A 27,304-nucleotide genomic window follows, 5' to 3' on the forward strand; every position below is an offset into this window, starting at 1 on the left:
ATAGAGCTTTGTTGGGTCAGAATCACAGACCCTGTTTCTCTGTCTTCTGGCATTGAGGGCCTCACAGACTCTCGGGGCCAGGCCGACTTTCGTTCCTTTCTCGGAGACCTACAATGCTGCTGAGACGTATCCTTTGATGGTGCAGCTGTTCAGGATGAACGCAGGTTCGCGGGCTTTTAACATCTTCCATGGGACATGCTGTGCCATTGGACTGGTGGATGCAGACAGACCTACACCCGGAGCACCTTCCTCCTCACGCACACTGTGGACTGCGGCGTCCAGCCACCGGCTCCACTGGGTCATTGGGAACAGCGGGTGTCCTAGCCTGGAGGGATGTCTCAAGCATGTCCCCTGCACCCCTCACCCCCTCTGACCTCGTGGCAGTCCTGCTTTCCCACATGGGCTTCCATCCTCTCTCCGTGTTGGAGGATCTGTGCAATTCTCTCTTTTTTCCCCCAAGTACAAGGTGGCCCCTTCCCAGCCCAGCCTGGCTTTCTTACAGTGCTCTCCTCCTGCTTCCAGGAGGATCCCAGTGAAAACCTGCCTGAAAACCCCACCCAAATCCTACAGCGTATTTCTCCAGCGTTCTTTTCTTTCTTTCAGTCTCCAGGATGTGACTGTCCCTGGTTTTGCAGAAAATTTTCAGAATCCCTATGACTTTTGGGGTATCTTTTAAAAGTTTCTTTTTTAAAGATTTTTATACATTTAGGGGTACCTGGGTGGCTCAGTTGTTAAGAGTCTGCCTTCGGCTCAGGTCACGATCCCAGGGTACTGGGATAGAGCCCCGATTTGGGCTCCCTTCTCTGTGGAAAGCCTGTTTCTCCCTCTCCTACTCCCCCTGCGTGTGTCCCCTCTCTCACTGTATCTCTCTCTCTGTCAAATAAATAAAATAACATAAAAATTTTATACATTTATATGAGAGAGTGTGAGAGAGAAAGAGCATGAGCAAGGAGGTTGGACGGCAAAAGGAGAAGCAGACTCCCTGCTGAGCAGAGAGCCCGATGCAGGACTCTATCCTAGGAACCCGGGATCACAACCTGAGCTGCAGGCAGATGCCTAACTGACTGAGCCACCCAGGCATCCCGTAATTTTATTATTTTTTAATAATTTCATTTTTATATTTATCATTAAACTTTTAAAAGGTTTTTTTTTTTTAGTTTATTGGGTTTTTAAAAATTTATTTGAGAGAGAGCGTGCAAACAGTGGGGAGGGGCAGGAGACCATCTCAAGCAGGCTCCATGCTGAGTGTGGAGCCTGATGTGGGGCTCCATCTCGTAACCCTGAGATCATGACCTCAGCTGAAACCAAGGGTCTGATGCTCAACTGGCTGAGCCCCCCCAGGCTCCCCTAAAGTTTATGATTATTATCTTTAGCAACCTCTGTACCAACATGGGTGCAGGTCTCACGACCCTGAGACTGAGAATTGCATGCTCTCCAGCCGAGCCAGCCAGGTGCCCCGTCCCTATGATGTTTCTCACATTATTTCAGACACACAGAATTGTAAAACTGTGAGAGAAGGAACACCTGCGGACCACCCACCCACGGTTCGTTTTCTCTTTACACACCTGAACAGCGGTACCGCCGGTCAGACCCTGCACCCCACTCTGCCCAGCGGGACGGGACTGAGTCCCCTTTCTGGCCCTGCTGTGGGAAGGCCCTTTCCTGGCGACGCGGCACCGCTCTGACAGTGAACATTGCTTCTGGCCAGAAAGCCAGAAAGCCCAGCACGGGAAGCCATCCATACGAGCCCCTCGAGGGAGGCTGCGGGGGTGAAAATCAGGACAAGGGACACTTTTGCAACCCTGACAAGCAACCACTACCAGGATGTAGAACGCACCTCCCCAAACCCAGGAGGATGTGAAAAACAATTAATGAAAAGAGACAGAAAATCAATAAAGAGACGCATCAGAACCAACGTTGGCATGTTTTTAAAGCATTCAGCAAACCAAACACCAGTTGTCACAACAGCCATCCACGAGTCCCAGGCTGAGCTGGGGGGAGGTTCAGAGTTATGTCTGGTTCAAGCGGCAAACTCTTCAAAGCTTTTTTGGAATCCAGTTGATTTATTTATTTATTTATTTATTTATTTATTTTTAATTCAGGCTCAAACACCATGCTGAGCCACCTTTTTTTGTTTTGTTTTGTTTTGTTTTTAAAGATTTTATTTATTTATTTGACAGAGAGAAATTACAAGTACACTGAGAGGCAGGCAGAGAGAGAGAGAGAAGGAAGCAGGCTCTCTGCTGAGCAGAGAGCCCAACGCGGGACTCGATCCCAGGACCCTGAGATCATGACCTGAGCCAAAGGCAGCGGCTTAACCCACTGAGCCACCCAGGCGCCCCAATTTTTTTTTTTTAAGATTTTATTTATTTAAAGATCCTGGGTGGCTCAGTCGGTTCAGCCTCTGCCTTCGGCTCAGGTCATGATCCCCGGGTCCTGGGCTCGAGCCCTGCATTGGGCTCTCTGCTCCGCGGGGAGCCTGCTTCTCCCTCTCCTACTCCCCCAGCTTGGGTTCCCTCTCTCACTGTGTGTCTCTCTCTCAAATAAATAAATATAATCTCTTAAACAAAGATTTTATTCATTTACTTGAGAGAGAGCATGAGCTGGGGGAGCAGTGGGCAGAGGGAGAGGGAGAAGCAGGCTCCCCGCTGAACTGAGAGCCCCGTGCAGGACTCGATCCCAGGACCCCAAGATCATGATCTGAGCCAAAGGCGGATGCTCAACTGACAGAGCCCCCCGCCCCCAGTTGACTTATAAACAGGAGGAGTCCCTCCTGGATTCTGGCGTTCGTCCTGGCTTCCCCCTTCCCGTCTCTTAGTGGTGGCCTCAGTGGGCTGCTGGGACAAGCTGCGTGAGGGGCCACTAGCTGGAGACCACCGTCTATGTGACGTCTTCATGTGCCTTCTGATGTCCTGCCACCCCACCTCTCCACAGCACTCCCACAGTATCCTTGGGCCTTCAGTTTGCTTTTTGCTGCCAAGGCCCACATCTGGGTCCCATGCCCTGACTGGGAGTCCCCACCGTCTCCAGCTCTGGGTCCTGCCCATGGCGGGGGCTTCATGACTTCACCTCTGGATCAAAACAGACTCTCCATGTCGCAGTGGACAGAAACAGCCCTCGAACTGGTTGGTGGAACCAAAACCTTGACGGGCTGATCAGGCTTCAGGTATAGCTTGATCTGCCTTCAAGACGATTTCCCTCCATCTCTTGGTTCTTCGTCCCTGACTGACTCTGCTCTGCGGCAGGTAAGCCCTCCCCTATGGGGATGCTAGGCCACCAGCAACAGCAGGGCCTGCGGGGACAGAGACAGAGCTCCTCCCACCACAGGCTGACAACCACCCAAGCCAGAAATGACTGTGGTGGGACTGGCTTGCATCCTGCAGCCATCACCCAGTGAAACACTAGTCAGACTTGGAGGCTGGAGTGCCAGAGCGCCCGCATTCATCAGTCCTGGGGGGAACCCCTGAGAGATGGGAGAGAGAAGCAGGCTCCCCACTGAGCAGGGAGCCCGACAGGGAGGGGCTGGTTCCTGGACCCTGAGATCAAGACCTGAGCCGAAGGCAGACACTTAACCTTAACCATGAGCCCCCCCGCCACCCCCCCCCGTGTCCCCAGGAGGAGGGCTTTTTGGACAAGGACTGACAGCACGAATGAGCGGAAGGTGAGGGACCACCAGTGTCCTCTTAGTTTCCTCCCGAAAAGGCCCCTCCTCCTGGGCCCACTGGGATCGAGGGGGCCACTGCAGGCCCAGGAGCCCACCTCGGGTTACAGAGCGCTTCTCACAGAGCCCATGGCTCCCGCGCAACCCACCCCCCAGGCCTGTCGTCATCCTATTCTTCAGGCCCTGGAAGCCACAGAGACCCCAAGGCAGAAAGGCATGGGGGTTGCACTGAGTCACAAAGCCTGGGAGGAGCCTCAGGGGTGCCGAGAGCAGCAGGTGCGTGCGGGGAAGGAGGAAGAGCAGGCTGACCTCAGGCCACTTCCTCCATGTTGAGCTCCCCACCCCTGGGGGGCCAGGCCCGTCCACCTCCACCTCCTCCTCGCCGGCCTCTCTCCCTTATCTCTCCCTGCCGGCCTCTGCCGCGCCTGCTCCCCAACCTTTGTACCTTGCTCTGGGCTCGCTGTTCTTTTCCTGGACCTGGGAGTCAGGCCTCACTTTCACTCAGGGCCTGCCGCCTCGCAGCAGCCGCCTCACCATGTGCACGGGGAAGTGCTCCCGCTTCGTGGGGCTCTCCCTCATCCCCCTCTCCCTGGTCTGCATCGTGGCCAACGCCCTCTTGCTGGTGCCTCAGGGCAAGACCACCTGGACGGACACCACCCACCTCAGTTTGCAAGTCTGGCTCATGGCAGGCTTCCTCGGTGGGGGCCTGATGGTGAGCGGGCAGTGGGGGAGGTGGTTCCCGAGCAGGGGAGGGGGAGGGGACCTGGAGCCTCCCTGGCCTCCCCCAGATCCTGAGCACCTGGGAGCTCAGCACCTGAGCTGAACCCGGGGGGGGGGGGGGGGGGGGCACGGTTTATAGGATTTTCTTTCTTTCTTTCTTTCTTTCTTTCTTTCTTTTTTTAACATTATCTTCTATCCCCTTTGAATTTCACTTGTAGGCAAGAGAGTATACTTTTTATGATTTTATTTATTTATTTGACAAACAGAGATCACAAGTAGGCAGAGAGGCAGGCAGAGAGAGAGAGGAGGAAGCAGGCTCCCCGGGGAACAGAGAGCCTGATGCGGGGCTTGATCTCAGGACCCTGGGATCATGACCTGAGCCAAAGGCAGAGGCTTTAACCCACTGAGCCACGAGGTGCCCCAAGAGAGTATACTTTTTTAAAAAAAAGATTGTATTTGTTTATTTGAGAGAGAGAGCATGAACAGGGGAAGAGGGAGAGGGAGAAGCAGACTCCCCACTGAGCAGGGAGCCCGACGCAGGGCTCGATCCCAGGACCCTGAGATCATGACCTGAGCTGAAGGCAGAGGCTTAACCCACTGAGCCACCCAGGCGCCCCAAGAGTATACTTTTCATTTGTTTTAAGTAAACTCTGTGCCTCACATGGGGCTCAATCTCAGAACCCCAAGATCAAGAATCATGTGCTCTACTGACTGAGCCGGTCAGCCTCCGTTATAGCATTTGCAAGGCCTCGATAAGGCGAGATCTGAAATGAACCCCACAAGAGAAAACAAAGGACCCCGCACGGCAGACAGGGGCTGGCAAGGGCACAGGCCAGGCTCGCATATCCGGGGATCATATGGGTGTCCGGGCTTCAGTGAGATGAGATCCAAGGTGGGCACCGGCCAGACCCTGTACACCCTTGTGAGGAATCTGAATTTTATCATAAGGACAACAGCAAACTACTGAAGGACCTTTTACCTTCTTTTGAGCGTTTGAACTTGTAAGTCACACAGAGAAGTGCCCAGTGAATGTTCACAAAGTGAACCCCCCACGGACCCAGCACGCAGACCAAGATACCAGTCATTACCAGAATCCCAGACAGGCCTCCCATGCCGGGCTCGACACTCGCGAGAGTCCCCAACCCACTGATTTCTAACCCCGTAGGCTAGTTTTGCCTGTTCAGCACGTTATATAAATGAAGTTGTCCGGTATAATAATTTTGTGTCTGGCTTCTCTAGCTCCATGCATGTTTGTGATTTCACTGGTATCATTATGTAGACATGTAGTCTATTATTTCCGGCGCATTCCGGTGTGTGAATAGACCACTATTAACTTAAACATCCTACCGGCGATGGATGTTTAGATAGGCCCCAACTTGGGTTTATTACAAATAAGTCTGCTCTAGACACTCCTATAAATGTCTTCAGGTGAAATTTTATTTGCGTGGCTGTTGGATGGATACTCGGGGGTGAACTCCTGGTTCTTTAGGAGTCCGAGCGTTCAGTACTGATAGATATTGCCACAGAGTTCTCCAAAGCTCTTATCCCAAGTTCATCCCCACCAGCAAAGTAGGAGAGTTCTAGATGCTCCATACCCTGCTGGGTTTAGGGGGTCCCACAGGCTGCCGTGTGGCATGAGAGCTGGAGGTGAGCCAGTGACCTAAGAGCCCACATAGGCCACTGTGGTTGGCCAGGGGAGTTGACAGTGGCCAAGAACCAGCCAGGCACCAAAGAAGCAGTTTCAAGCTATGAACTCAGTGTTTCATTCTGTGTTTACCATGACCCTTCTCTTGGCGCAGAATAGATGGTGCAGAGCAAGACAGAGGAGCTTGTACGACGAAAGGAGCTTAAATACTTTTAGTAAGAAAACGGAAATCTCGGGCACCTGGCGGGGGGCTCAGTGGGTTAAGCCTCTGCCTTCAGCTCAGGTCATGGTCTCAGGGTCCTGGGATGGAGTCCCGTGTCAGGCTCTCTCCTCGGCGGGGACCCTGCTTCCCCCTCTCTCTCTCTGCCTACCTCTCTGCCTACTTGTGATCTCTGTGTGTATGTGTGTCGAATAAATAAATAAAATCTTTAAAAAAAAGAAAAAGAAAATAGAAATCTCAAAGAGGTAGGTCATTCGAAAACTGGTCAATCCCAAAGGCAATTCTAGGTGTCTTTGGATCCTGGAGCTTCCCAGGTAAGAGAGAGCAAGGCACCAGGGCCAGCGGTGGTTCTAGACCTGCAGGGACACTTGGAGGCAGGGAGAGGGAGCATCCGGCAGAACTCCAGTTCAGTTCTGCAGGTGTTTCGGTGAGGTCAGGATGAGTGAGACAACAGAATCAAAACTCCCGGCCCCACCCTTAGGGAGGAATGAAATGCTGCCTAGTGCACTCTGTGCACACAGGGAGGCAAAGATCAAGACAGCTGTGGAATCCCAGAGATGGGCGATAGGCAAAGAACCTGGGGCTGTGCAAGAGGTCAAGGCTAGAGCCAAAGCGAGGAGCCTTGCTTGCCTTCCTAGAGCTCAGTCTTCGGTTTTTTTAAGACTTTATTTATTTATTATTTGAGAGAGAGAGGGTGTGTGTGTGTGCATGCGTGTGGGTTGTGGGAGGATAGGGGGAGAAGGAGACAACGAATCCCAAGCAGCAACCACACTGAGCACTGAGCCCGACATGGGGCTCGAACGCACGCCCCTGAGATCATGACCTGAGCTGAAATCAAGAGTCGAACAGTTCCCCCCAACGGAGCCATCCAGGCGCCCCTCCCAGAGCTCAGTCTTAATGGGCTCCCGTCTGAGGAGACCCTGAAGGCTTTGGGCAGAGAAAAGTCCCGGTTGAAATTTAAGTTCACTCTGGTGGGAGCGATGTAGGATGGGGTGTTCAGCACGGGGCCAACATAGACGTCTTGTAGAGAGGCTGAGAACCTCATCCTTGTGGGAGGTGATCTGGTGCTGGACCATGCAGGCAAATGGACAGACAGATTTGAGAACCATTAAAGGAGAAATTGAGAAGACTTGAGGTCTGGCTTGGGTATGAAGGATTCCAGTTTTCTGGTGTGGGTGACCTGAAAAATATTTCCACTGACGGGGACAAATAAGGTCACAGGGAGGTGAATTTGGGGAACTTTGGCAGACTTGCCAGCTCAGTAGGAGGCTGCCTGGTTTAGGCTAAAACCAAGACAGTGAAAGGAACACACCCTTCAGCAAGTAGATTTGAATCTGAGGCTGAGGACTGCCCCCAGGGGACAGCGGGTGCCCTGAAAGGGACGGGCTGCGGGAGGAGGGCCACAGAGAGGAAGAAGGACAAAAAGGACCAGGGTTGGACCTTGGGGGTCCCTACGCTTCCCATCAGAGCATTCACTACCACCGTCCTCCGCCCTCCACCAGACACTCCAACGCCAAGGTTTCTCCTGCTGCCCAGGGGATTTATAGTTATGGATCTAGTCTTGATCTCTGGTCCCCCTGGTACGCACAGCTCTGGGAGGTGGATAGGAAGACCCAGAGAGATGAATCCATTCATATAGTGTGAAGTGAGCCCAGGGGGTGGGGGGCTTAACCCCAGACCCCCTGACTCCTGCTCAAATGGGAACCTACTAGGCACCAAAGTCTGTGGCAGATATCGTGACATTGGGCCCCGCCTTCCCGGAGGCTGCGGTGTGAACCCAGAGAAGTAGGCGCGGACATAATGGTAAAGGTAGAACCCCAGCGCCCTCTGGGAGCAGTGGAGATAAGGTCTTCCTGTGGTCCAAAGGGCTGAGGGCACCCCGGGCGGTTCCAGGGGGAGATGAGCACCGATGTGTGCACGGATGCCTGGAAGGGGGAGGGCAGGGGCCGCGCGGTCAAACTGACCTTCCTCCGCAGGTGCTGTGTCCCGGCATCTCAGCGGTTCGCGCGGGGGGCAAGGGCTGCTGCGGTGCGGGCTGCTGCGGAAATCGCTGCAGGGTAAGATCCAAACGGGGGCGGGGCCCGGGGCTGGGTCTCCGAACCGGCCTTCGCAGAGCCACCCGTGAAGTCGCGGGAGCTCCCCCGCAGGGTCCCAGCTGCGCTTCGCCCCTCCCCGCCCCCGCTCCCACCGGCCTCAGCCTCAACGGGCCTGCAAAGGGGACCGGGGCCCCCACGAGCGCCCGCGGCCTCTGGCTCGTTGGGGCAGCTCCGGGCCGGCCGCCGGCTTGGGCCTGGAGCCCAGCGAGGTAAGGCGCGCGCACGCGGGGGCAGCGGCCCGGCTCACCCGCGCTCGCACTGCGCCCCCAGATGCTGCGTTCCGTCTTCTCCTCGGCATTCGGGGTACTGGGGGCGATCTACTGCCTCTCGGTGTCGGGAGCCGGGCTCCGAATTGGACCCAAGTGCTTAATGGACCGCCACTGGGACTACCACTTCCAGGACACCGAGTAAGGCTCGGCGCGCCTCCGCCCCTGCGTTTGCCACCTGTCGGGAGCCCGGGAGCCCGGGAACCCCGGGACGCGGCGCGCCTTTGCCGGGGCACCTCCACGTGGCCCGAACCCCCTTGGCGCCCGCGCCGGGCTGGGGGGGCGGGCGCTCCGGGTGCCCGCCCCCTCTCACGTGACCCCGCTCCGGCCCCGGCCGTAGAGGCTCCTACTTGCAGAACCGCACCCTGTGGGATCTGTGCGAGGAGCCGCCCGGCGTGGTGTCCTGGAACGTGACGCTCTTTTCGCTGCTGGTGGCCGCCTCGTGCCTGGAGATCGTGCTGTGCGGGGTGCAGCTGGTGAACGCTGCCCTCGGCGTCTTCTGCGGCGACTGCAGGAAGAAGGTGGGGCGGCGGGGGCTGGGGCTGGAGCGGGGCTCCGCTGGCGGCCTGGCAGCGCCCTCACGGCCTTATTCCCGCAGGGCTCCCCGAGCTGAGGCTGCGCTGACCGCCCTGCTCGCTCCTGGACGCCCGCCTGACCCACCCCGCCCTGGAAATAAACCTTTGAACTCTCTCGCGCGTCTCAGATGGGGGGTCCCGTCCACGCAGGAGCGCTTCAAGGCCTCCAGACACGCAGGAACGCTCCAAGGCCTCCAGACACGCAGGGCCTCGGGGGCGCCCCGGTGTGGGACCCCTGCACGTTTCAGCGACTGGTCCCTGAGCTGTGAGCATGAGCTCGAATCCAGCGGTAGACGAGACAGGCGGGCTCTATGCGCTCAAGAATTGAGCAACACAGGGGTCTAGGACGGGCACTTTTTTTTTTTTTTTTTAAGGAAATAGATTACTTCACTTTTTAGAAAAACGCGCTGGTAATGGGATAGGTATCGGCCACTGAAGGGACTTCTTAAGATAAGATGAAGTCTGAGAAAGGAAAATTGGCCCCGCAATCTGGTGAGTGGGTTAGCCAGCTGGGTCGCTGGGAGGTTCCAGGTCGAGCCCCAAGGACAAAGGGGGAAGTCTCAGGTGGAAATCCGTACATGGAAAAGCCACTCTTTACTTTTGTAGGGAAAGGAAGGAAACTGTGGAAAAGACAAATGAGCTTAAACTCTAGAAAATGAGGCCTTGAGATGTTCTAGCTTCATCGTCTCCTCATTTGGTAGAAGTTTCTCAAGCTGAGGTCCCTAGTAGTTCAGAAAGGAAACAGCCTGAGCTCCTAATGACAACCAGGTGTCCGCAGGCACCCTCAGGAGGCCGAGGACTCCCCGCACTTGGGTGCAAAAGTGTGTTTAAGGGCATTTTCCAAGGTCCAAAACTTTCAGTGGCATTTGGGGACTCCTGAGCCCCAAGCCGAATTTGGGACTGGCCGTGTCTCAGGCTGGGAGGAGGAGTGGGGAGACGCAGTTTCCTACCCATGAAGCAAGCAAGACCAGAGCCAAGACAGAGAAGCTTTAATAGCGAGCGGTGGGACTGGCCCCCGGGGGCCGGGGCCCTGGTTAACTGCTGCAGCAGAAAAAGCGCACATCGTTGAGCGCGGTGTCGTCCAGGAGGCCCCTCGGCTGCTCCACCTTGGTCTGCAAACCGCACATGCCTTTGGGGCAGGCCTTACTCCACTCTCCAAAGTCACCCCAGGCCAGGCCTGACCCCTCCAGCTCCGTGCCGTCAGAGCAGCGGAAGCGCACGTTGTTGGCCGCCGTGTTGTCCCCCCGGGTCTCCGGATCCTCCACACGCAGTGAGAAAGCCACGAGGAAGCCATCCCCTGGACACCACAGGGGCTCACTCCACACGCCCCACCTGCGAGGGAAGGGGAGAAGCTCTACCTCTGGGTCCTCCCCCCACCCCCTTCCCGACCCAGCTTTGCGGTCTCCTCAGGGGGTGCTGCACGACCCGAGTGAGTGGGGTCTTGTCACCTGACCTCCGCCAAGGGGCGGAGGGGAGTTCTCCACCCACTCCCCAGGTCTAAGCTGCCCCACAGCCCTGGAGGAAGCTTTTAGCGCGGTGGGTGGGTGTGTAACAGGGTAAGGGGCATATCCGCATCCTGGGGTCCCTTGGACCCTGTTCCGCACCTTCCAGACTGGGACTGCACCACGTGCTTGTTGCGCTCTGCGTTCCCCCGCGAGCAGTGCAGTCGGATCCCGTTCAAAGCAGTGTCATCACCAGGAATGCCTTGTGGGGGCTCCTCCTGGGTAGGGCAATCGGATGGGTAAGGACCAGTGAAAAGACTGTTATGCTGTGTTCCCCACACGGGGTCGTGCATCTCCCTCCTCAGAGACCTAGGCCTGAACCCCCACCTTGAGCGAGAACCCGCTGGCGAAGAATCCATCAGGACACATCTCGGGCCAGGCCCAGTCACCCCAAGGACCCCCGTTGGTCACGTCGATGACTGATGCGTAGTCGCTCAGATGGTCTGCTGGTGCGTGTCCCCAGCAGGTGGCCCATAGCAGCAGCAGCAACTGGGCTCCTGGCCCCCTCTCCATCCTGCAGCCTCTGTGAGCCTGGCCCCTTACGCAGATTTATACCATCTCTGCTCCTCTGAAGGCTCTGATTACGGAAGGGCCCCCTGGATTAAGTGACACCCGAAACTAATCCGTTCCGGGAACCTTGCACACTCCACCTCTGCTCAAGGAGACAGAGGCTTCCAGCACCGGAGAAGAGGAGAAGGGGCCCAGAGAACTGACCAACAGTTGAATGAACCCCACCCCACCCCCCCCACTGAGCATTTACTACAGCCTCGTTCTGGTTCTGTTCTGCTGGTGTTGTTACTCAATCCTCACGGCGGGTGTGGGAGGGGGGATTACTCTTTCTACTCCGCAGATGGTGGAAATGGGGCTTAGAGATGGCAAGTGACGTGCCTAAGATCAACGTCAGCAAGCTGGGAAATGCTCCAACTCTGGGAAGTGGAGAGACCCTCCGTCTGGGAATGGAAAGGATGTTCTGATATGCTGGAGAGGATGCGTAACCAGCAACCTTAGGGACCTCCAGGATTGGAGGGAGCATTAGAGGGAGAGATGGGGCAAGAATCCAGAAACTGTGCGAGCTAGAAAGGACCTCCTTAGTGATTGCAGCCCTGAGTCCCAGAGAATCTGGGGTACCCCTTTCCCTAAGAAGAAAACATACACAGACAGGAACAATTCTAGGAAGTTTATGGACAGGGGATTAAGAACCCCTAAGAACAAGAGATGCTGTTTTTTGGTTGTGTGTGTGTGTGTGTGTGTGTGTGAGAGAGAGAGAGAGAGATTGACTTATCTATTTGACACAGAGGGAGAGCAGAAGCAGGGGGAGCAGCAGGCTGAGGGAAAAGAAGCAGGCTCAGGCTCCCTGTGGAGCAGGGAGCCCCACGTGAGACTCAACCCCAGGACCCTGAGGTCATAACCGGAGCCTAAGGCAGATCCTTAACAGACTGAGGCACAAAGGCACCCCAAGAGATGCTGTTTCTGACATCACTTCCTGGGTCCTTCCCCTGAGTGTTTTCCTAGCTATGACCACCAGGTGGACTCCTATTTGGGGAAGAAACAAAAAAGGCTCATGTGTCATGGGGTACACCACCCGATTTGCCTGCTCTCCACACTTTCCTGTGTTTATTCAATACATATTTATATAGCAATAATGTATTTTGGCCTAGCACTATTCTAAGTGCTGCAAATAGAACAGCAACCAGGAAAAACAAGGCTCCTGTCTTCATCGGAGCCCACATCTGCATGGGGAAGATGTGATACATTTTCCACAGGACCTGGAGCTGTGTGAAGGCTCTTTCGTCTTCTTGAGGCTTAGGACAGGGCCTGGATGCAGAAATAGTTCATAAAGTTTGGTTTGAAGTATAATGTGGGGGGCGTGCTTGCTTGCCTCAGTCCATAGAGCATACTACTCCTGACCTTCAGGTCATGAGTTCAAGCCCTATGTTGGGCGGAGAGATTACTTAAAAAAAAAAAAAAAAAAAAAATCACACACTCAAAAAAATGAGTAATGGGAGAGCTGGAACCAATCTGGGGTTTAACAGAAACTAAGCCGCAAAAATGTAAACGTATAAAACATCCAGATGGAGACAGGTCCCCTGGAGACAGTCTTGTGAATTTAGAAGGGGGTACTTCCTGGACCCAGGTGCCCTGCGTTTGAACTTCATAGGGAAAGATTTATGGAGCAATTGTGGTAAGATTTTCCATGTACAGTGTTTGCACATAGGTTACCATTTAATCCTCAGGTGAGATCGACAAAGTACCTATTATTGTCCTCAATTTACAGTGGCGAGAATTCAAGCCCAGAGCTAATGTAGGGCCCGCGCCATGGCTCAGTGGGGGAGCTGGTTCGACCCCAGGCCCTCTTTCTCTTACTACCACCTGGCCCCACGCGGAAGGCAAACGCAGAGACCTGTGGTCGCTGACGAACCCATCCCCCCGCCGCCATCCTCTTCGTCGGTGAATCCCCGTACTCCTTTTCATCCGGTCCTTCCCCGCGGGGATGCTGCCCTCTGGGGCAAAGGGCACAGGGGAAGGGGACTTAGTGGGTTAATTATTAACCCTTAGCAACTTAGGGCACCGGAGGCTTCTACCGAGACGCAGGGACAAGGGGTGGCTTGGGCTGGAAAGGGGGCGATGGCCCCGGCAGCAGACGTCGGGGTCGCGTTGCTTCGGCTGGCCTCGCGGCGCTGGGTCCGCCACGCGATTCCTCTCGCGCTCCTCTTGCTGCTGCTGCTTTCTGTGTGCGCTTGGAGCTCGCGTGAGTGCTCGCCGCCCTCCTCGGCTCGGTGAGGAACCGGGAAGCCAAACGCTGGGGACCTAAGCCCCCTCTCCGAGCCCTCAGCGCTCTGCCTCGCTCCTCCCCAGGCGCCCCCCCAGGCTGCGGATCCGGGACGCAGCCGTGCATTCCCGAGGGCACGCCGCCGGTCCAGGTATGCCCGGATAGGGCTGGGGTCGGGAGCTCCGGGTGAGACCGCGATCGCGGGCACGGGGCCGGGCTGAGGATCGGGTGACCGGCGGGTCCTGCGCCTTGGCTCCCCTCTCCCGTCCACAGCCGAGTGCGGCAGGAGAGACGCCAGCCAGGGGGCTGCTGGGCGAAGGAGACCCAGCGGGCTAGGGGTTCTGTTCCCGCCCCCTTCCGCGCGTGTCTACCCCCAGGTCCCGCGACAGTCAGGTTCCCTGGAGGCCCCCGAGTGGGAAGAGCCTCCGTGTGGGGGCCCCCAGGGCGTGCTGGGCCACGTGATGGGGCCGTTCCGCGCCAGCCTGGACCCCGAAGGGGACCTGGCTTTGTCTCAGTACCTAGCCGGATGGAGGGCGCTGGTCAGGTGAGCACTCTCGCACCCCCCACCCGGCGCCGCCTCCCGGAGCTCCCCCGCCCCCTCTCCAACCACCGCGCTCTGCGTGCCACCGAACACGCAGGTTCCTAAGTCCCCTCGGCTCCATCTTCGCCTTCGCCACGAGCGAGGCCTACGCCAAAGTGACAGCCCTCGAGGCTCGAGTGCACGGCCCGGAGGCGGCGCACTACTCGTCGCTGCTGGCCATGGCGGCGTGGGAGCGGCAGGAGGGACGGCTGGAGCGCCCCGGCGTCGCCCCGCGAGACACCGCCAGCTCCTCGGGCTCCCGGATCCTGCTCTTGCTGCACCGAGCGCTGCGCTGGTCCCAGCTCTGCCTCCACCGGGTGGCGACCGGGACGCTCGGAGGCCCGGACGCCGGCGTGCAGTGCAGCGACGCGTACCGCACGGCCCTGGGCCCGCACCACCCCTGGGTGGTCCGCCAGGCCGCCCGCCTCGCGTTCCTCGCTTTCCCGGGTCGCGGCCGCTGGCTGGAGCTCGCGTGCCCGGGCGCCGGGGAGGCGGAGGCGCGGGCCGCGCTGGTCCAGGTGGCGGGCACCCTGGAAGATGTCTACAACCGCACCCAGGGCCTGCTGGCCGAGTGCAGCCTACTCCAGCTGGCCTGAAGCCCCCGGCGGGCCAGACGCGCCGAGACCCAACCTCCTGGCTTCTGGCCCGCAGGCCCCCTGCGTCCGCCCAGTGGGCGGGGCCGCCGGAGCCACGGCTCCACGTGACGTCGATGCCTGGAGGGCCCGCCCCCGGCAGGGTTGGGTAACGCCCCGCCCGCTCTGCGCAGCCGCGGGACGAGGGGCGGTGCCGTGGGAATAAAATGCGCTCGTGGGGCGCGGCGGGTTCGGGGCGTCTCGTGCGATGACGGCAGGCGCTGGAGGGAAGTGGAAACAATGGACGTGGGAAGATGCGTCATCCCTGTTCCCGGCAGCCGGAGACTCACGCTCCCAGCCACTCCCAAGGCTGCGGGTGCCAGCCGCGTGCCCAGTCTCCGGCCCAGCCCTGCGCCCCGAGCCCCGGCCCAGCGCGGCCGGCTGCTTGCCGGGCTCGCCCGCACAAGCCGCCGACGCAGCCCCCGCCCCCGGAGCCGCACCTCTCCGTGTGCGCCGCGGTCGCTGCGTTCGGCCGCCCGAGCGTGAAAGCTGCGCGCCAGGACGCACCAGCGGGCGCGCGGCTCCTGCAAAGGCCCCCTTGACCGCTCCCACGGCAACAGGGAACGGGCAAGTGGCCGTTTCACACGCTGAGAACTCAAAGGGTGGGTCCGGCCCACTTTCCTCCTGCACCCCAGAATCCTGTCTGTGCAGCTTCTGTTACGTGTCTTCACCGGAATGTCTGCTAGAATCTCACATGTCCCAACCTGAGCTTCCGATGCCTTCCCTCCCCGCAGGTACTTCCTCCAGTCTGTGCCAGGGCAGTACATGACCACTCACTCTTCCACGTTCTTAAGCCAGAAAGTTGGTAGTCGTCCTGACTTCTGTTTCTCTCTCATCCCACCCACATCGGATCTGCTGAATCTGACCATTTCCCACTATCTCCACTGCCATCCCCCTTGTCAAGCCACCTTTATGTCTATCACCCAGATTATTACAGTGGCCTCCTAGTTGTCTCTGTGTCCCATACTCGGATTCCCTACTGTGGGTTTTCACAGAGCAGCCAAAGTAGTTTCTTGAAAGATAGATCATATCCCATCACTTGCAGGCTCCAAACCTTCCGGTGGCTCCCTATTGCACTCAGATTTAAAAAAAAAAAAAAAGGAACTTAAGTAAATTTTCTAGGTTATATTTTCAGCTGAGAATGATGAAAACCTTCGTAAAGGCCCTACGTGATCTGACTGCACTGGTCAAATTGACCTCTTGGATTTTCATTCATTATTTCACGCATGATCCTGCCTCAAGATCTTTGTACTGTCTCTTCCCTCTGTCTGGAAAGCATTTACCCGAAATAGAGAAATGACTTCCCTCACTCCTTCCTTCTGGACTTTACTCAAATGTCTCCTCAGGGAGACCTTCCCTGATTATTCTTTTTTTTCTTTTTTAAGATTTTAAAAAATTATTTATTTGACAGAGATCACAAGTAGGCAGAGGGGGAGGAGTAGGCTTCCCGCTGAGCGGAGAGGCGGATGCAGGGCTGGATCCCAGGACCCCAGGATCATGACCTGAGCTGAAGGCAGAGGCTTTAACCCACTGAGTCTCCCAGGGGTCCCTTCCCCGATGATCCTAAAATTTCAGCACACACACACACTCCTCCTATTCCCTTCCCTACTTTGTTTTGTTTTGTTTTTTTTCTTAACATGAGTCACCGTCTAATAACACGCTGTGTTTTGTAATTATTTGGTGTGTTTTGTTTCCATTGAGAAATGCAAGCTGCATGGGGCAGGGAGTTTCTAGACAGAAATGTCCCCTGATGTACATCCAGTGCCTCAAACAGTGCCTGTCTCCTAGTAGACATTCACTAGCCTTTTGTTAAATGAATGTCTGAACACACGAAATGGTTCAGATGGCAAGAGCCTAGAGTCCAAATGAAAAGGGGAGGTTGCACAGTAATGCAAATGTAATTAGTGCTGCTGAATCATATGACAAAATGTTTAAAATGCTGAACTTTACATTACATTATATTTTCCTGCAATAAAAAAATTACAAAGTAAAGAGGAGACATGATTCTGGACAGGTGGTCAGGAGCAGGTTCAAGGAGGATGTTACAAACTACCTTACAGAGCTAGGACTCTGTCTCCAGAGTTCACCTGAAGCAGGGGATCGTTTAGATCAGACTCGCAATTCAAAAACCCACTCCAGCTGTGGTATGTAGAAGACCGGCAGAGTCACAGGAAGACCGCTCCATACAACACCAGGAAAATACACGTTCTTCTCAAGCGCACATATGACATGCTCTAAGAGAGACCGTATGTTAGGCCTCACCATAGCTCAATAAACATACGACATGCTCCAAGAGAGACTATATGTTAGGCCTCACCATAGCTCAATAAATATTTTTAAAGATTTTATTTATCTATTTGACAGACAGAGATCACAAGCAGGCAGAGAGGCAGGCAGAGAAAGTGGGAGGGGAAGCAGGCTCCCCGCTGAGCAGAGAGCCTGATGCGGGGCTCAATCCCAGGACCCTGAGATCACAACCCGAGCCCAAGGCAGAGGCCTAACCCACTGAGGTACCCAGGGGCCCCTAGCTCAATACATTTTAAAAGATTAAAACAATAAATAAAAGATTAGGGGCTCCTGGGTGGCTTGGTCGGTTAAGGGTCTGACTTTTGATTTCAGCCTGGGATCCAGACCTGTTCAAGATTCGCTCTCCATCTCTCAAATAAATAAATCTTTAAAAAAATAAATTTCAAAAGACTGAAGTCACAAAATATTCCCTAAAAGGAAATGAAATAGAGATCCGTGACAGGAAGGGATTTGAGAAATTCACAAATACGTAGAAAAAAACCAACAGGCTCTTGAACAACCAGTGGGTCAAAGAAGAAATCACAGGGCAAGCGTTGTGAGATGAGTGAAAAGGAAAACAAAACACGTTAAAGCTTAGGGTGCAGCACAAGCAGTGCTCACAGGGAAACTTGTCCCTGTAAATGCCTATTTTATTTTATTCTATTTTTAAAAAAGATTTTATTTATTTATTTGACAGACAGAAATCACAAGTAGGCAGAGAGGCAGGCGGAGAGATGGGGAAGCAGGCTCACTGCTGAGCAGAGAGCCCAATGTGGGGCTCAATACCAGGACCCTGAGATCATGACCCGAGCCGAAGGCAGAGGCTTAACCCACTGAGCCATCCAGGCACCCATGTAAATGCCTATTTTAAAAATGAAGAAAGATCTTAAATCAATAGATCAAGCATCCGACTTAAGAAACTATAAAAAGGGGCGCTTGGGTGGCTCAGTGGGTTAAGCCTCTGCCTTCGGTTCAGGTCATGATCTCAGGGTCCTGGGATGGAGCCCCACATCAGGCTCCCTGCTCAGCAGGTTGCCTGCTTCCCACTCTCTCTCTGCCTGCCTCTCTGCCTACTTGTGATCTCTGTTAAATAAATAAATAAAATCTTTTTTTTAAAAAAAGAAACTATAAAAAGAGTAAACTAAAACAACAACAAAAGCAGAAGGAAAGAAATAAAAAGACCAGAGTGGAGAGGCGCCTGCGTGGCTCAGTCAGTTGGGTGTCTGCCTCCTCAGGATCCTGAGATCAAGCCCTGCATCAGGCTTCCTACTCTGCAGGGAGCCTGCTTCTCCCTCTGCCTTTCCCCCTGCTCATACTCTCTCTCACTCAAATAAATAAAATATTCCTTTTAATTTCAAAGGCTTTTAAAAAATATTTTATTTATGTATTTATTAGAGAGAGAGCACAAAGCAGGGGGAGCAGCAGCCAGAGGGAGAACCAGTCTCCCCACTGAGCAGAGAGCTGATGTAGGACTTGATCCCAGTACCCTGAGAACATGACCTGAATCGAAGGCAGATGCTTAACTGACTGAGCAACCCAAGGGTCTCAAATAAAATGTGTTTGTTTGTTTTAAATTTAAATGTTCCTGGGGTGCCTTGGTGGCTCAGTGTGTTAAAGCCTCTGCCTTCGGCTCAGGTCATGATCCCATGGTCCTTAGATGGAGCCCCGCATCTGGCTCTCTGCTCAGCAGGGAGCCTGCTTCCCTTCCTCTCTCTCTGCCTGCCCCTCTGCCTACTTGTGATCTCTGTCTGTCAAATAAATAAATAAAATCTAAAAAAACATTTTCAAAATGTTCGTTTCAAAGAATACCAGTAAAGGAAATGAAAAGACAATCAATAGAATGGGAGAAAATATTTGCAAATCATATGCCTGCCAAAGGCTTAGTATCTAGAAATAAAAAAGAACGCCTAGGATTCAACAATAAAAAGGTAACCCAATTTGGGGGGTCTGGCTGGCTCAGTTGCTGGAGTATGTGACGCTTCACCTCGGGCTTGTGAGCCGAAGACCCACGATGAGTGTAGAGATAACTTAAAAATAATAATAGAATAAAAATAAAACAGGCCAAGGATTTAAATAGACATTTCTCCAAAGAAGATATGCAAATGGCCCATTAGCACGTGAAAATATGCTGAACATCACTAATCAATAAGGAAATGGGGGTGGGGGCCACCCAAGATGCCCCTTCGCGCCCAGGAGGACGGCCACAACAGGAAGCGCACAGTGACCATCAGCAAAGACGCGGAGAGACGCGGTGCTCACGGATGCACGCGGGGCTGGCGGACCCCTCCGGGGCAGCTGCTATGGGGAACTGTCATTTCCGCAAAATGCTAAATCCAGAGTTCCTTTCTTTCTTCAAGTCTTTGACAGCGAGCACAAGCAGGCAGAGCGGCAGGCAGAAGGAAAAACAGAAGAAGGCGTCCCGTCGAGCAGGGAGTCCGATGCGGGGCTCGATTCCAGGACCCCGGGATCATGCCCTGAGCCGAACGCTTGACTGACTGACTGAGCTCCCAGGCGCCCCAAGCCCGAGTTCCTACATGACCGAGCAATTCCACTCCGAGTGTACGGTCCTAGGTGTATACACCCAAGAGAAGCGAGGCCTGTGCGGCCATTCTAGTTCAGAGACGGCCAAAAGCACCCCAAGACTCTGAACCGCGACGCCCTTCAGATTACGTAAGTCCCGCGCAGCCCGATGGGAACCGTAGTCCATCCACACCGTCGTGGGCGCTTTTCTGCTCGTCGACCGGCCACCCTGCCGTCAAGCGTTCACCGTCGCAAAAGAATCTTCCCTGCGCCGTTGCTTTCCCTTCCGCCGTCAATCGTGACTTAGCTTCGCCCGCAGACGGCTCCACGGCCGGACTGAAGACAGTGACAGGGCGCTTTACGACAGTTGCTTTGTGGCAGTTCCGGAGGAGGAAGATGGCGGCCACCTTAGTAGCCGCTCGAGGCTTGGGGTCCGCGCCGGCCTGGGGTCCCGAGGCCATTACCCCGGACTGGGAAGGCCGGGAAGTCTCCACAGGGGTGAGAAGGCACCCGGGGTTCAGGAGATGTGCGCAAACTTCGATGCGATGGGAGGAGGAGGCCTGCGTGGGGTTGGAACACGGGATGGGGGGGAATAGAGGTGGTCTGATGCTGGAGCGCCGAAGAGGTGTCCTGAGGATGTTGGAGAGGGACGCCGGAGCGCGGAGCCCGGAGTCTCGCGGGACGAGGGTTTCCGGCCGGCGTGGGCCCTCTGGGGATGTGGGGATTGGAAACCTGGTACTGTGCGGGGGTGCTGAGGCCCCGGGAGATTTGCTGGCGGGTCGGTGGCGTACGGCTTGCGTGTTCTAGGGGACTGCACTGAGGGATCGTTGGGGTTTGCGTACGCGGGAGAATGGGAAGGGGCCCGGACTCACCCCTTTCTCCTTACCCCAGACCACGATCATGGCCGTGCAGTTTGAAGGGGGCGTGGTTCTGGGAGCCGACTCCAGAACGACCACTGGGTGAGCTCCGGACTGGTCCTGGCGGGGCATCCCGTCTTTCCCTCCCTTCCTTCCTTCCTTCCTAGCCTGGCAGGTCGTCCTGACCCTTCACAGCCCCCCGCGGGGGAAGATCTCTCCCCTCCTTGGACTGAAGGATCTGTTCCAGCTCCCATTACTTCCCAATTTCCCTTTCTCACGTTTTGGAGACATTTTTGCGAAAGTCTCTGCTGGCTTCTGTTTGGGTGGGAACTAATGAGAAATGCTGAGCCCCGGGAGTGGGCAGTAGTGGGATAGGGGTGGGAGACGAGTGGGATCACCCCGTCACGGCCCTGCCATCCTTCAGGTCCTACATCGCCAATCGAGTGACTGACAAGCTGACCCCTATTCACGATCGCATCTTCTGCTGCCGCTCGGGCTCAGCGGCTGACACCCAGGCAGTAGCTGATGCGGTCACTTACCAGCTTGGTTTCCACAGGTACCTGTGGGCAGGGGAGGGGCGGGTATCCGCATGGAGTTGGGACCCCAGGTGCTAAATGCTCTGACTCCCAGGCCCGGAGGCTACCTTTTCTGTCACTCTCCCCACCCTCTAGCATTGAGCTGAATGAGCCTCCGCTGGTCCACACAGCGGCCAGCCTCTTCAAGGAGATGTGTTACCGATACCGGGAGGACCTGATGGCAGGAATCATCATTGCCGGCTGGGACCCCCAGGAGGGAGGGCAGGTGAGATACCCCACCCCCACCCCCAGCAGAGCACAGGCCTTTGATCCTCTCCCCACCCCACCCATTTTCTGTTTTTCTTCCCAGTCTGTACCTCCCAGACCGGTCCCACATGGGCCGCTGTATGTCCGTGTGCTGCCGTCGGTATAGCCGGTGACTCTTCTCATCTTTCCATCTGGCAGGTGTACTCAGTGCCCATGGGGGGTATGATGGTAAGGCAGTCCTTCGCCATCGGGGGCTCTGGGAGCTCCTACATCTATGGCTACGTCGATGCGACCTACCGGGAACGCATGACCAAGGACGAGTGTCTGCAGTTCACTGCCAATGGTGCGGACTTGGCTTTCTGGGCCTGTGAACTCCAGCCCTCATATGAAGCCACCCGCATATCCATTCCTCACTCCTTGTGAAGCCGACATCTGACCCTGACCCCAGCTTTCTTTTGTTTGCAGCTCTCGCCTTGGCCATGGAGCGGGACGGCTCCAGCGGAGGGGTGATCCGCCTGGCAGCCATCGCAGAATCAGGGGTGGAGCGGCAGGTACTTTTGGGAGACCAGATTCCCAAATTCACCATTGCCACTTTGCCACCGCCCTGATTCCCGGAATTCTGGGATACAATGGAAGACACCCCCTAGTGACGTAAACTTCAATAAACAGTTTTTCCAAAAGAATCTACTTTGAGGTTCTTTTCTTGACCTCAACCCTGTGCTTGTTTGGCCCACTCCTGTGTGTGCAAAGCTCTGCTCTGAGCAGGGAGGGACAAGCCTTTGCAAGAGTGGTTTTCAAACCTCTTGTCCAGCCCACCTTCCCCCACACTCCCTTTCCTCCACTGTACCAGGTCCTTAGGACACCAAGGTATGGTTGAAATGGGAGCTCCCAACAAACGGCCCACCCCCTTCCCTGTTCCAGCCCAGGGCGGAAGTCAGAATCCTGCCTGGGCCCGGGGCCACATCCCCTCGATCTGCCTCCTGCTTGTCATCATGTCTGGCTACTGACCCAAAGGCCAGAGGGCCTCGGATCTCTGGCCCAGACTCATGGTCCACTCCCTCCACACTCACCTGTGTCACCTCATCTTGTCAGGAGGAGCAGCGAGATGCATTCACTTTGGGGACAGAGGTGGACCTTGTTTGCAGCTAGCGTTGAAGAAGGGGGTGGGGCTGGGAGTGCTGTGGGGCAGCCCTGAAAGCTGTCATTCCCACAGGGGTGTGATGGTGAGCCGGTCTTCAGCCGCTGGGGTGGGAGGCTGAGGGCAGAGTCTGGGCCCCCACGGCCATCCCCACTCAAGCAGGGGACCCAGAGGAGCTCAGTGTGTGCATGTGGTCACGGTGCCCGTTTTCCCTCCAGCTCTGAGGATAAGGGAACTGTAGGAACCTCGTTGGAAACCTTGGTCCTAGAATACGATCCTACCCTGGGGGATTTTCGAGGCTACAAGGGAGGCTTCCTAAGGAGGCGGGAGGTCCTGCACTAAGTGCAAAAGAGCAAAGGAAGACGTCTGAACCCAAATGTGCACCTCAAGTTTAAAATACCCATAGAGAGGGGCGCCTGGGTGGCTCAGTCACTTAAAAGTCCAACTCTGGATCATGGCTGGGGTCATGACCTTGGGGTCCTGGGGTGGAGCCCCGTGTCCCCTCCGTGCTCAGCGGGGAGTCTACGATCCCCTCTCCTTCTGCCCCCACCCCCCCCCCTGCTTGCTCAAGCTCTCTTTCTCTAAAAAATAAATAAATAGATCTTTAAAAAAATAAACAACTCACAGAGAACTTTTGACTTTTCTGCAAAACCTGTTTACCCAGTCCTCCCTCACTCAAGGCATCCTAGCTTCCTCCGTCCCCTGCACTCCGCACTGAGCTGAACCTATGAGCTGGACAGTAGGTCCTAGAACCTCCGTCTGCTTGTTGCCGTCTGAACTGAACGCCGCTCTCCCGTAAGTGATGTGACAGGAATTTCAGGCGTACGATCTAGTGATTGGACAGCTCTGCTGTGCTCACTGCACACCCCTGTCTTCATCCCAGCCACCACTGTGACTTGGCCACCAGCCAGCAGCGGGCCCGTCCGTGACCTTGCTGCTGCCACACTTGCCCTCCTGTAGCCTTGTCCGTAGAGCGACTGGAGTGACTTTCCATGTAAGTGAGAGCGTGTCGTCCCTTGCTTGATCTTCCTCGATGTCTCGCTGTTCCATCTAAGATCATACCTTGGCTCCTCTCTGTGACCCAGCTCACCCATCAATGACCCCCTCTGTGACACTCTGCTCAGTGGCTTTTTTCCTCTTCCCTAGGACCTCACGGGTTTTGCCCTTACACTTCCTGTTTTCCTGCCCAGGACTCAGCCTCCCTGATTTTTTTCTTTTAAATAAACTTTTTTTTTTTTTTTAAGGCATCTCTCCCCCAAGCGTGGAGCTTGTACTCACGACCCCGAGACCAAGAGCCCCGTGTGTGCTCCGCCGATGGAGCCGGCCCGGCCTCCCATCAGATAAAATTTAGAGCAGTTTTAGGTTCAAGACAGAACCGAGTAGAGGCTTCCCGGCCATCGCGCCTGCCTTCTCGTGCTCAGCCTCCACCCTGCTGTCAGCATCAGTGACTGAGAGTCCACACGACACGGGGGTTCCCGATTTCCACTCGGCTCCTGACCATTTGGGTTCCAGCTCCAATGCCACCTTCTGAGCAGCTCCTTCCCAACTACCTGATTCCAGCAGCGCCCTCCATCCCGCTCTCTCAGCACCGTGTAATTTCCTCTGCAGCCGTTGCCCTCTCTGCCCGCTTCAGTGTTTATCTCCCGTCCGTGAGAGGAGCGGGCTCTCTGCTTGGCCCACTGACGTGTCCGCCCTGCCCACTAGGAAGTAGTGAATATGCTTCCCCGCCTGGTTCCCCGGTCCCCTCCGGCCTCCAGCCTCTCCCAACAGCATGCTGCCCTCAGCTCCGAGCTGGACCTCAGCACACCCCACGCCCACTTCTGCCAGCCCCAGCTGGGCTCCGTGGGAGTTCGGCGGCGACATGGTCACCAGCCCCGCAGCCCCTCCGCTCCGGGCTGCCCTCCACTCCTCCGCTCCAGTACCCGGCCTCCTGGCCTGGGCCGCAGACCACCCCAGCCCGCACACATGCTCCCCTGCACGCAGCCCTGGGTGAGCTCTAAGTATATTTCATGACAAGGTTACGAGGGTATGGGCTCAGACGGATCATGGAGAAGTCTGGAGAGGGAAGGTTGCAATGCGTCCTGGACGTTCAGCCCCTGGTCATCCCCATCAGATGGTGGAGTCGTTGGCAGATGCAAGGTCGTGCAGCTGGTGGCGGAAGGAGAGTCGGGCTTTCCGGCTGAAGTAGGCACCGGAAGAGGGTATCCCTCCCTCGGCCACAATGGGGGCCGGAGCCGGGCTGGGATTTGGATCTGGAGGGGCCGCGGGATCCAGGCCTGCGGGGGATGGGAGGAGGAGGAAGGGTGCTGTGGGGCAGCCTTCCCCTTCCTTCCCTGCAAGGAGGAGAAACGAGGCCAAGGGAGCATCCTGGGGCAGGGACGGGACAGAGGAGGAGAGAGTGGGGCTGCGTTCAATGGCCTGCAACCTATGTGGTCGCACGTGGCCTAGAATGCAGAAGGCCCGGGGGGTGGCTGGGAGGCTTTGCTCTTACATCTTGGAGGTGGTCATAATTTTTTTTTTAACCAGGGGGCTTCACTTTCTCGTTTTGCACTGGCCAGTCCTATGGAGAATCTACCTCCCATCCCGGGAAACAAATTATTCTTTTCCCTTCGCTGGTTTGAACATTTCCCTTTCTCCCCAGAGAGAGAGCGCCCCCCATTTTCCTCGTTCTCCCCCCGTACCTGCTTGTCTCTCAGTCCCCCGCTGTCTCCGGCACCCACACCATGGGAAGCACCATGCCCCCTTGAGACCCATCTCAACAGTGGAGGCCACCAGGATGCTGGGGAATGGCCAGGAGGGGCCCCAGGAGGAGGGGTGTGGCTTCCAAGCCCCCCCAGTGCAGCCCAAACTACCACTTAGCCTCAGACTGCCTGGTGATTACAGGCGCCAGGGGGTGGCGGAGAAGAAGAGGGAGGAGGGAAGAGGTAGACGGGTACCGCAGTCACACACCTCTCCTCTGTGCCCCCGTCACTTGGGGCACTCTCCGGCCTACAGGGAGAAGCAGGAGGACGCTGGAAAGGGAGGGATGGCAGAGACAGACACGGAGGGGCTGGGACGCAAGACGTGCCACAGGAAATCTGGAAAACCCGGTGCTGGCCGGTACACTGCGGGGGGCTCATTTGTATTCTGGCATGAGAATCCAGGATGCCCGAGATGTCAGATTTTAGAGAATGGTCTATTTTTGTAGAATGAGACCTGCAGGGTGGGGGAACATTTGGTTCCCGTGGGACGGTCTGGTATCTCTTGCCCCCTTTTCAGAGGACAGTCCTAGTTGATGCACGACGCTGTCCAGGTAGATTCAAGGGACTTGTACGCGTCACCTGGTGTCAGCCTGTACGCGATCCTTCGAGCCGGGCATTACTGCTGTCCTGCTCTCCCAGCTGAGGAGCTGGAGGCACGGAGATGGGCAACTTGCCCGAGGTCACGCCTACCCCAGCCAGGCTGACTCTGGCCCCTCTGAACCCCTCGGTGACCTTCAGGCAATGATGCCTTCAGCCAGGCCTGGGGCCCCAGAGCACCTGCGGCAAGGACTCTGGACGCCCCCCCACCCCCAGAGAGCAGTGTGAACATGACCTTACCCTTCCCTGGGGGTGCCTCACGCAGCATGGGAAGCACCCCTGCCTATACCCCACCATCAGAAATCTGTTTCATATTTCTCAAACAGCTTGATGGACGTACAAATCTCCATGCACGTGAATACACACATCCACGTACAGTCCTAGGAGTCTTAGCAAGTGTGTACACCCAGAGACTAGCCACCCCAATCAGAACTTCATATAAATGGGCCTCATGGTGTTACTTTCTGGGGTCCCGTTTCTGTCAGCTTAATGGTTTTGAAATTCACCCGAGTTCTATATATCTGCAGTTTCCTTGTGTTTTTTGTAATATCACTATTATGGGCATGCACAACATACTTTTGTAAAATTCACCCTTTTAAAGTACATGAGTCAGTGGTTTTTGCGATATGTACGGCCATGCAGACATCGCGACTAATTTTTATAACATTTCCGTCACCCTCAAGAGACCCTGCGTCCCTTTCCAGTCACCCCGCCTTGTTCTCCTCCCTGGCTGCTGGCCACCACTAAGCTACCTCCTGTCTCTGGATTTCCCGTACATGAATTCCTACCCTGTGTGGTCCGCTGTGTCTGGCTTCGCTCCCTGTTTCCTGTCGCCCTGTTGTGGCCAGTGGTAGTGCTTGATTCCTTTCCACGGCTGCATGGTATTGCACCGTAGGGGCTATACCACTTTTTTCTTTTCTTTTCTTTTCTTTTTTTCCAAGATTTTATTTATTTATTTGACAGAGACAACCAGGGGGGAACACAAGCAGGAGGAGTGGGAGAGGGAGAAGCAGTCTCCACGCTGAGCAGGGGGCCCGATGCAGGGCTCAATCCCAGGACCTGATCGAAGGCAGACGCTTAACTGATCGAGCCACCCAGGCACCCTTCTGTATTTATTTTAGGGGAAGAGAGAGAGCAAGCAGGAGAAAGGGAGGGGGAGAGAGAATCTCAAGTAAATCCCCACTGAGCACGGAGCCCTTCACTGGGCGCAATCCTACAACCCTGAGATCATGACCTGAGCAGAAACCAAATGTCATCTGCCTAAACAACTGAGCCTCCCAGGTGCCCCTAACTGTCTTTCTTTTGACTGATGTATAGTTGACACACAATGTGACCTTAGTTTTAGGGGATCAGACAGTGACCAGACGGGTCTGTACAGCACACTGTGCTCACAAGTGTAACTATGACCCACCACCATGAGACTCTGTTCCAGTCTCACTGACCGTGATCCCCGTGCTGAACCTGTCATCCCCATGATTTCGTCCTTCCATAGCAGGAAGCCTGGACCTCCCACTCCCTGCCACCCACTTTGCCCCCACCCCGACACTCTCTGACAGCCAGTGGTTTGTATTTATGGATTTGTTCATGCTTTGTCCATCCTGGTTTTGGGAGAAAGAGAATGTTGGGGGGCAGAAGGAGAGAAAAAGAATTTTTTAAAAAAGATTATTTATTTGAGAGAGAGAAGGAGCCAGGGGAAGCAGCAGGCAGAGGGAGAGG

At 55.6% G+C, this 27,304-nt stretch overlaps 5 protein-coding genes across 5 annotated transcripts; 3 read left to right on the plus strand and 2 right to left on the minus strand.

Annotated features, from left to right (window-relative positions):
• The first annotated feature begins 4,085 nt into the window (after window positions 1–4,085).
• Window positions 4,086–9,298, plus strand: TM4SF5 (transmembrane 4 L six family member 5). Its single transcript, XM_059148638.1, has 5 exons — window positions 4,086–4,373; window positions 8,223–8,303; window positions 8,613–8,749; window positions 8,949–9,129; window positions 9,207–9,298. Exons 1-5 carry the CDS (start codon window positions 4,197–4,199, stop codon window positions 9,219–9,221), a joined length of 591 nt encoding a protein of 196 aa, XP_059004621.1. The 5' UTR covers window positions 4,086–4,196; the 3' UTR covers window positions 9,222–9,298.
• Window positions 9,299–10,155: 857 nt separating this feature from the next.
• Window positions 10,156–13,255, minus strand: VMO1 (vitelline membrane outer layer 1 homolog). The gene is made up of 3 exons (XM_059148637.1): window positions 11,013–13,255; window positions 10,788–10,903; window positions 10,156–10,515 (listed from the first exon to the last, which is right to left on the minus strand). The coding sequence occupies exons 1-3, from the start codon at window positions 11,196–11,198 to the stop codon at window positions 10,218–10,220; spliced, it is 600 nt and encodes a 199-aa protein (XP_059004620.1). The 5' UTR covers window positions 11,199–13,255; the 3' UTR covers window positions 10,156–10,217.
• GLTPD2 (glycolipid transfer protein domain containing 2) lies at window positions 13,253–16,551 on the plus strand. The gene is made up of 4 exons (XM_059148635.1): window positions 13,253–13,434; window positions 13,542–13,606; window positions 13,833–13,999; window positions 14,094–16,551. Exons 1-4 carry the CDS (start codon window positions 13,311–13,313, stop codon window positions 14,629–14,631), a joined length of 894 nt encoding a protein of 297 aa, XP_059004618.1. The 5' UTR covers window positions 13,253–13,310; the 3' UTR covers window positions 14,632–16,551.
• Window positions 16,552–19,812: 3,261 nt separating this feature from the next.
• On the plus strand, window positions 19,813–21,795 carry PSMB6 (proteasome 20S subunit beta 6). Its single transcript, XM_059148636.1, has 6 exons — window positions 19,813–19,971; window positions 20,365–20,432; window positions 20,755–20,886; window positions 21,002–21,131; window positions 21,311–21,455; window positions 21,578–21,795. Exons 1-6 carry the CDS (start codon window positions 19,870–19,872, stop codon window positions 21,718–21,720), a joined length of 720 nt encoding a protein of 239 aa, XP_059004619.1. The 5' UTR covers window positions 19,813–19,869; the 3' UTR covers window positions 21,721–21,795.
• A 2,564-nt stretch (window positions 21,796–24,359) lies between these two features.
• On the minus strand, window positions 24,360–25,004 carry C15H17orf114 (chromosome 15 C17orf114 homolog). Its single transcript, XM_059149864.1, has 2 exons — window positions 24,932–25,004; window positions 24,360–24,526 (listed from the first exon to the last, which is right to left on the minus strand). The coding sequence occupies exons 1-2, from the start codon at window positions 25,002–25,004 to the stop codon at window positions 24,360–24,362; spliced, it is 240 nt and encodes a 79-aa protein (XP_059005847.1).
• Window positions 25,005–27,304: the final 2,300 nt, after the last annotated feature.

This window comes from Mustela lutreola, chromosome 15 (assembly GCF_030435805.1).
Source record: "Mustela lutreola isolate mMusLut2 chromosome 15, mMusLut2.pri, whole genome shotgun sequence".
Lineage (NCBI taxonomy): Eukaryota > Metazoa > Chordata > Mammalia > Carnivora > Mustelidae > Mustela > Mustela lutreola.

Coding starts and splice junctions, on each gene's coding strand:
- TM4SF5 (XM_059148638.1), top strand. CDS start 4,197: ATGTGCACGGGGAAGTGCTCCCGCTTCGTGGGGCTCTCCCTCATCCCC. Junction 4,374..8,222: donor TCCTCGGTGGGGGCCTGATG/GTGAGCGGGCAG, acceptor CTTCCTCCGCAG/GTGCTGTGTCCCGGCATCTC. Junction 8,304..8,612: donor GCTGCGGAAATCGCTGCAGG/GTAAGATCCAAA, acceptor CTGCGCCCCCAG/ATGCTGCGTTCCGTCTTCTC.
- VMO1 (XM_059148637.1), bottom strand. CDS start 11,198: ATGGAGAGGGGGCCAGGAGCCCAGTTGCTGCTGCTGCTATGGGCCACC. Junction 10,904..11,012: donor CCAGCGGGTTCTCGCTCAAG/GTGGGGGTTCAG, acceptor TGCCCTACCCAG/GAGGAGCCCCCACAAGGCAT. Junction 10,516..10,787: donor GTGCAGTCCCAGTCTGGAAG/GTGCGGAACAGG, acceptor CTTCCCTCGCAG/GTGGGGCGTGTGGAGTGAGC.
- GLTPD2 (XM_059148635.1), top strand. CDS start 13,311: ATGGCCCCGGCAGCAGACGTCGGGGTCGCGTTGCTTCGGCTGGCCTCG. Junction 13,435..13,541: donor TGTGTGCGCTTGGAGCTCGC/GTGAGTGCTCGC, acceptor GCTCCTCCCCAG/GCGCCCCCCCAGGCTGCGGA. Junction 14,000..14,093: donor GGATGGAGGGCGCTGGTCAG/GTGAGCACTCTC, acceptor CCGAACACGCAG/GTTCCTAAGTCCCCTCGGCT.
- C15H17orf114 (XM_059149864.1), bottom strand. CDS start 25,004: ATGGGTCTCAAGGGGGCATGGTGCTTCCCATGGTGTGGGTGCCGGAGA. Junction 24,527..24,931: donor GGGGACTGAGAGACAAGCAG/GTACGGGGGGAG, acceptor CATCCCCCGCAG/GCCTGGATCCCGCGGCCCCT.
- PSMB6 (XM_059148636.1), top strand. CDS start 19,870: ATGGCGGCCACCTTAGTAGCCGCTCGAGGCTTGGGGTCCGCGCCGGCC. Junction 20,433..20,754: donor GACTCCAGAACGACCACTGG/GTGAGCTCCGGA, acceptor GCCATCCTTCAG/GTCCTACATCGCCAATCGAG. Junction 21,456..21,577: donor TCTGCAGTTCACTGCCAATG/GTGCGGACTTGG, acceptor TTTTGTTTGCAG/CTCTCGCCTTGGCCATGGAG.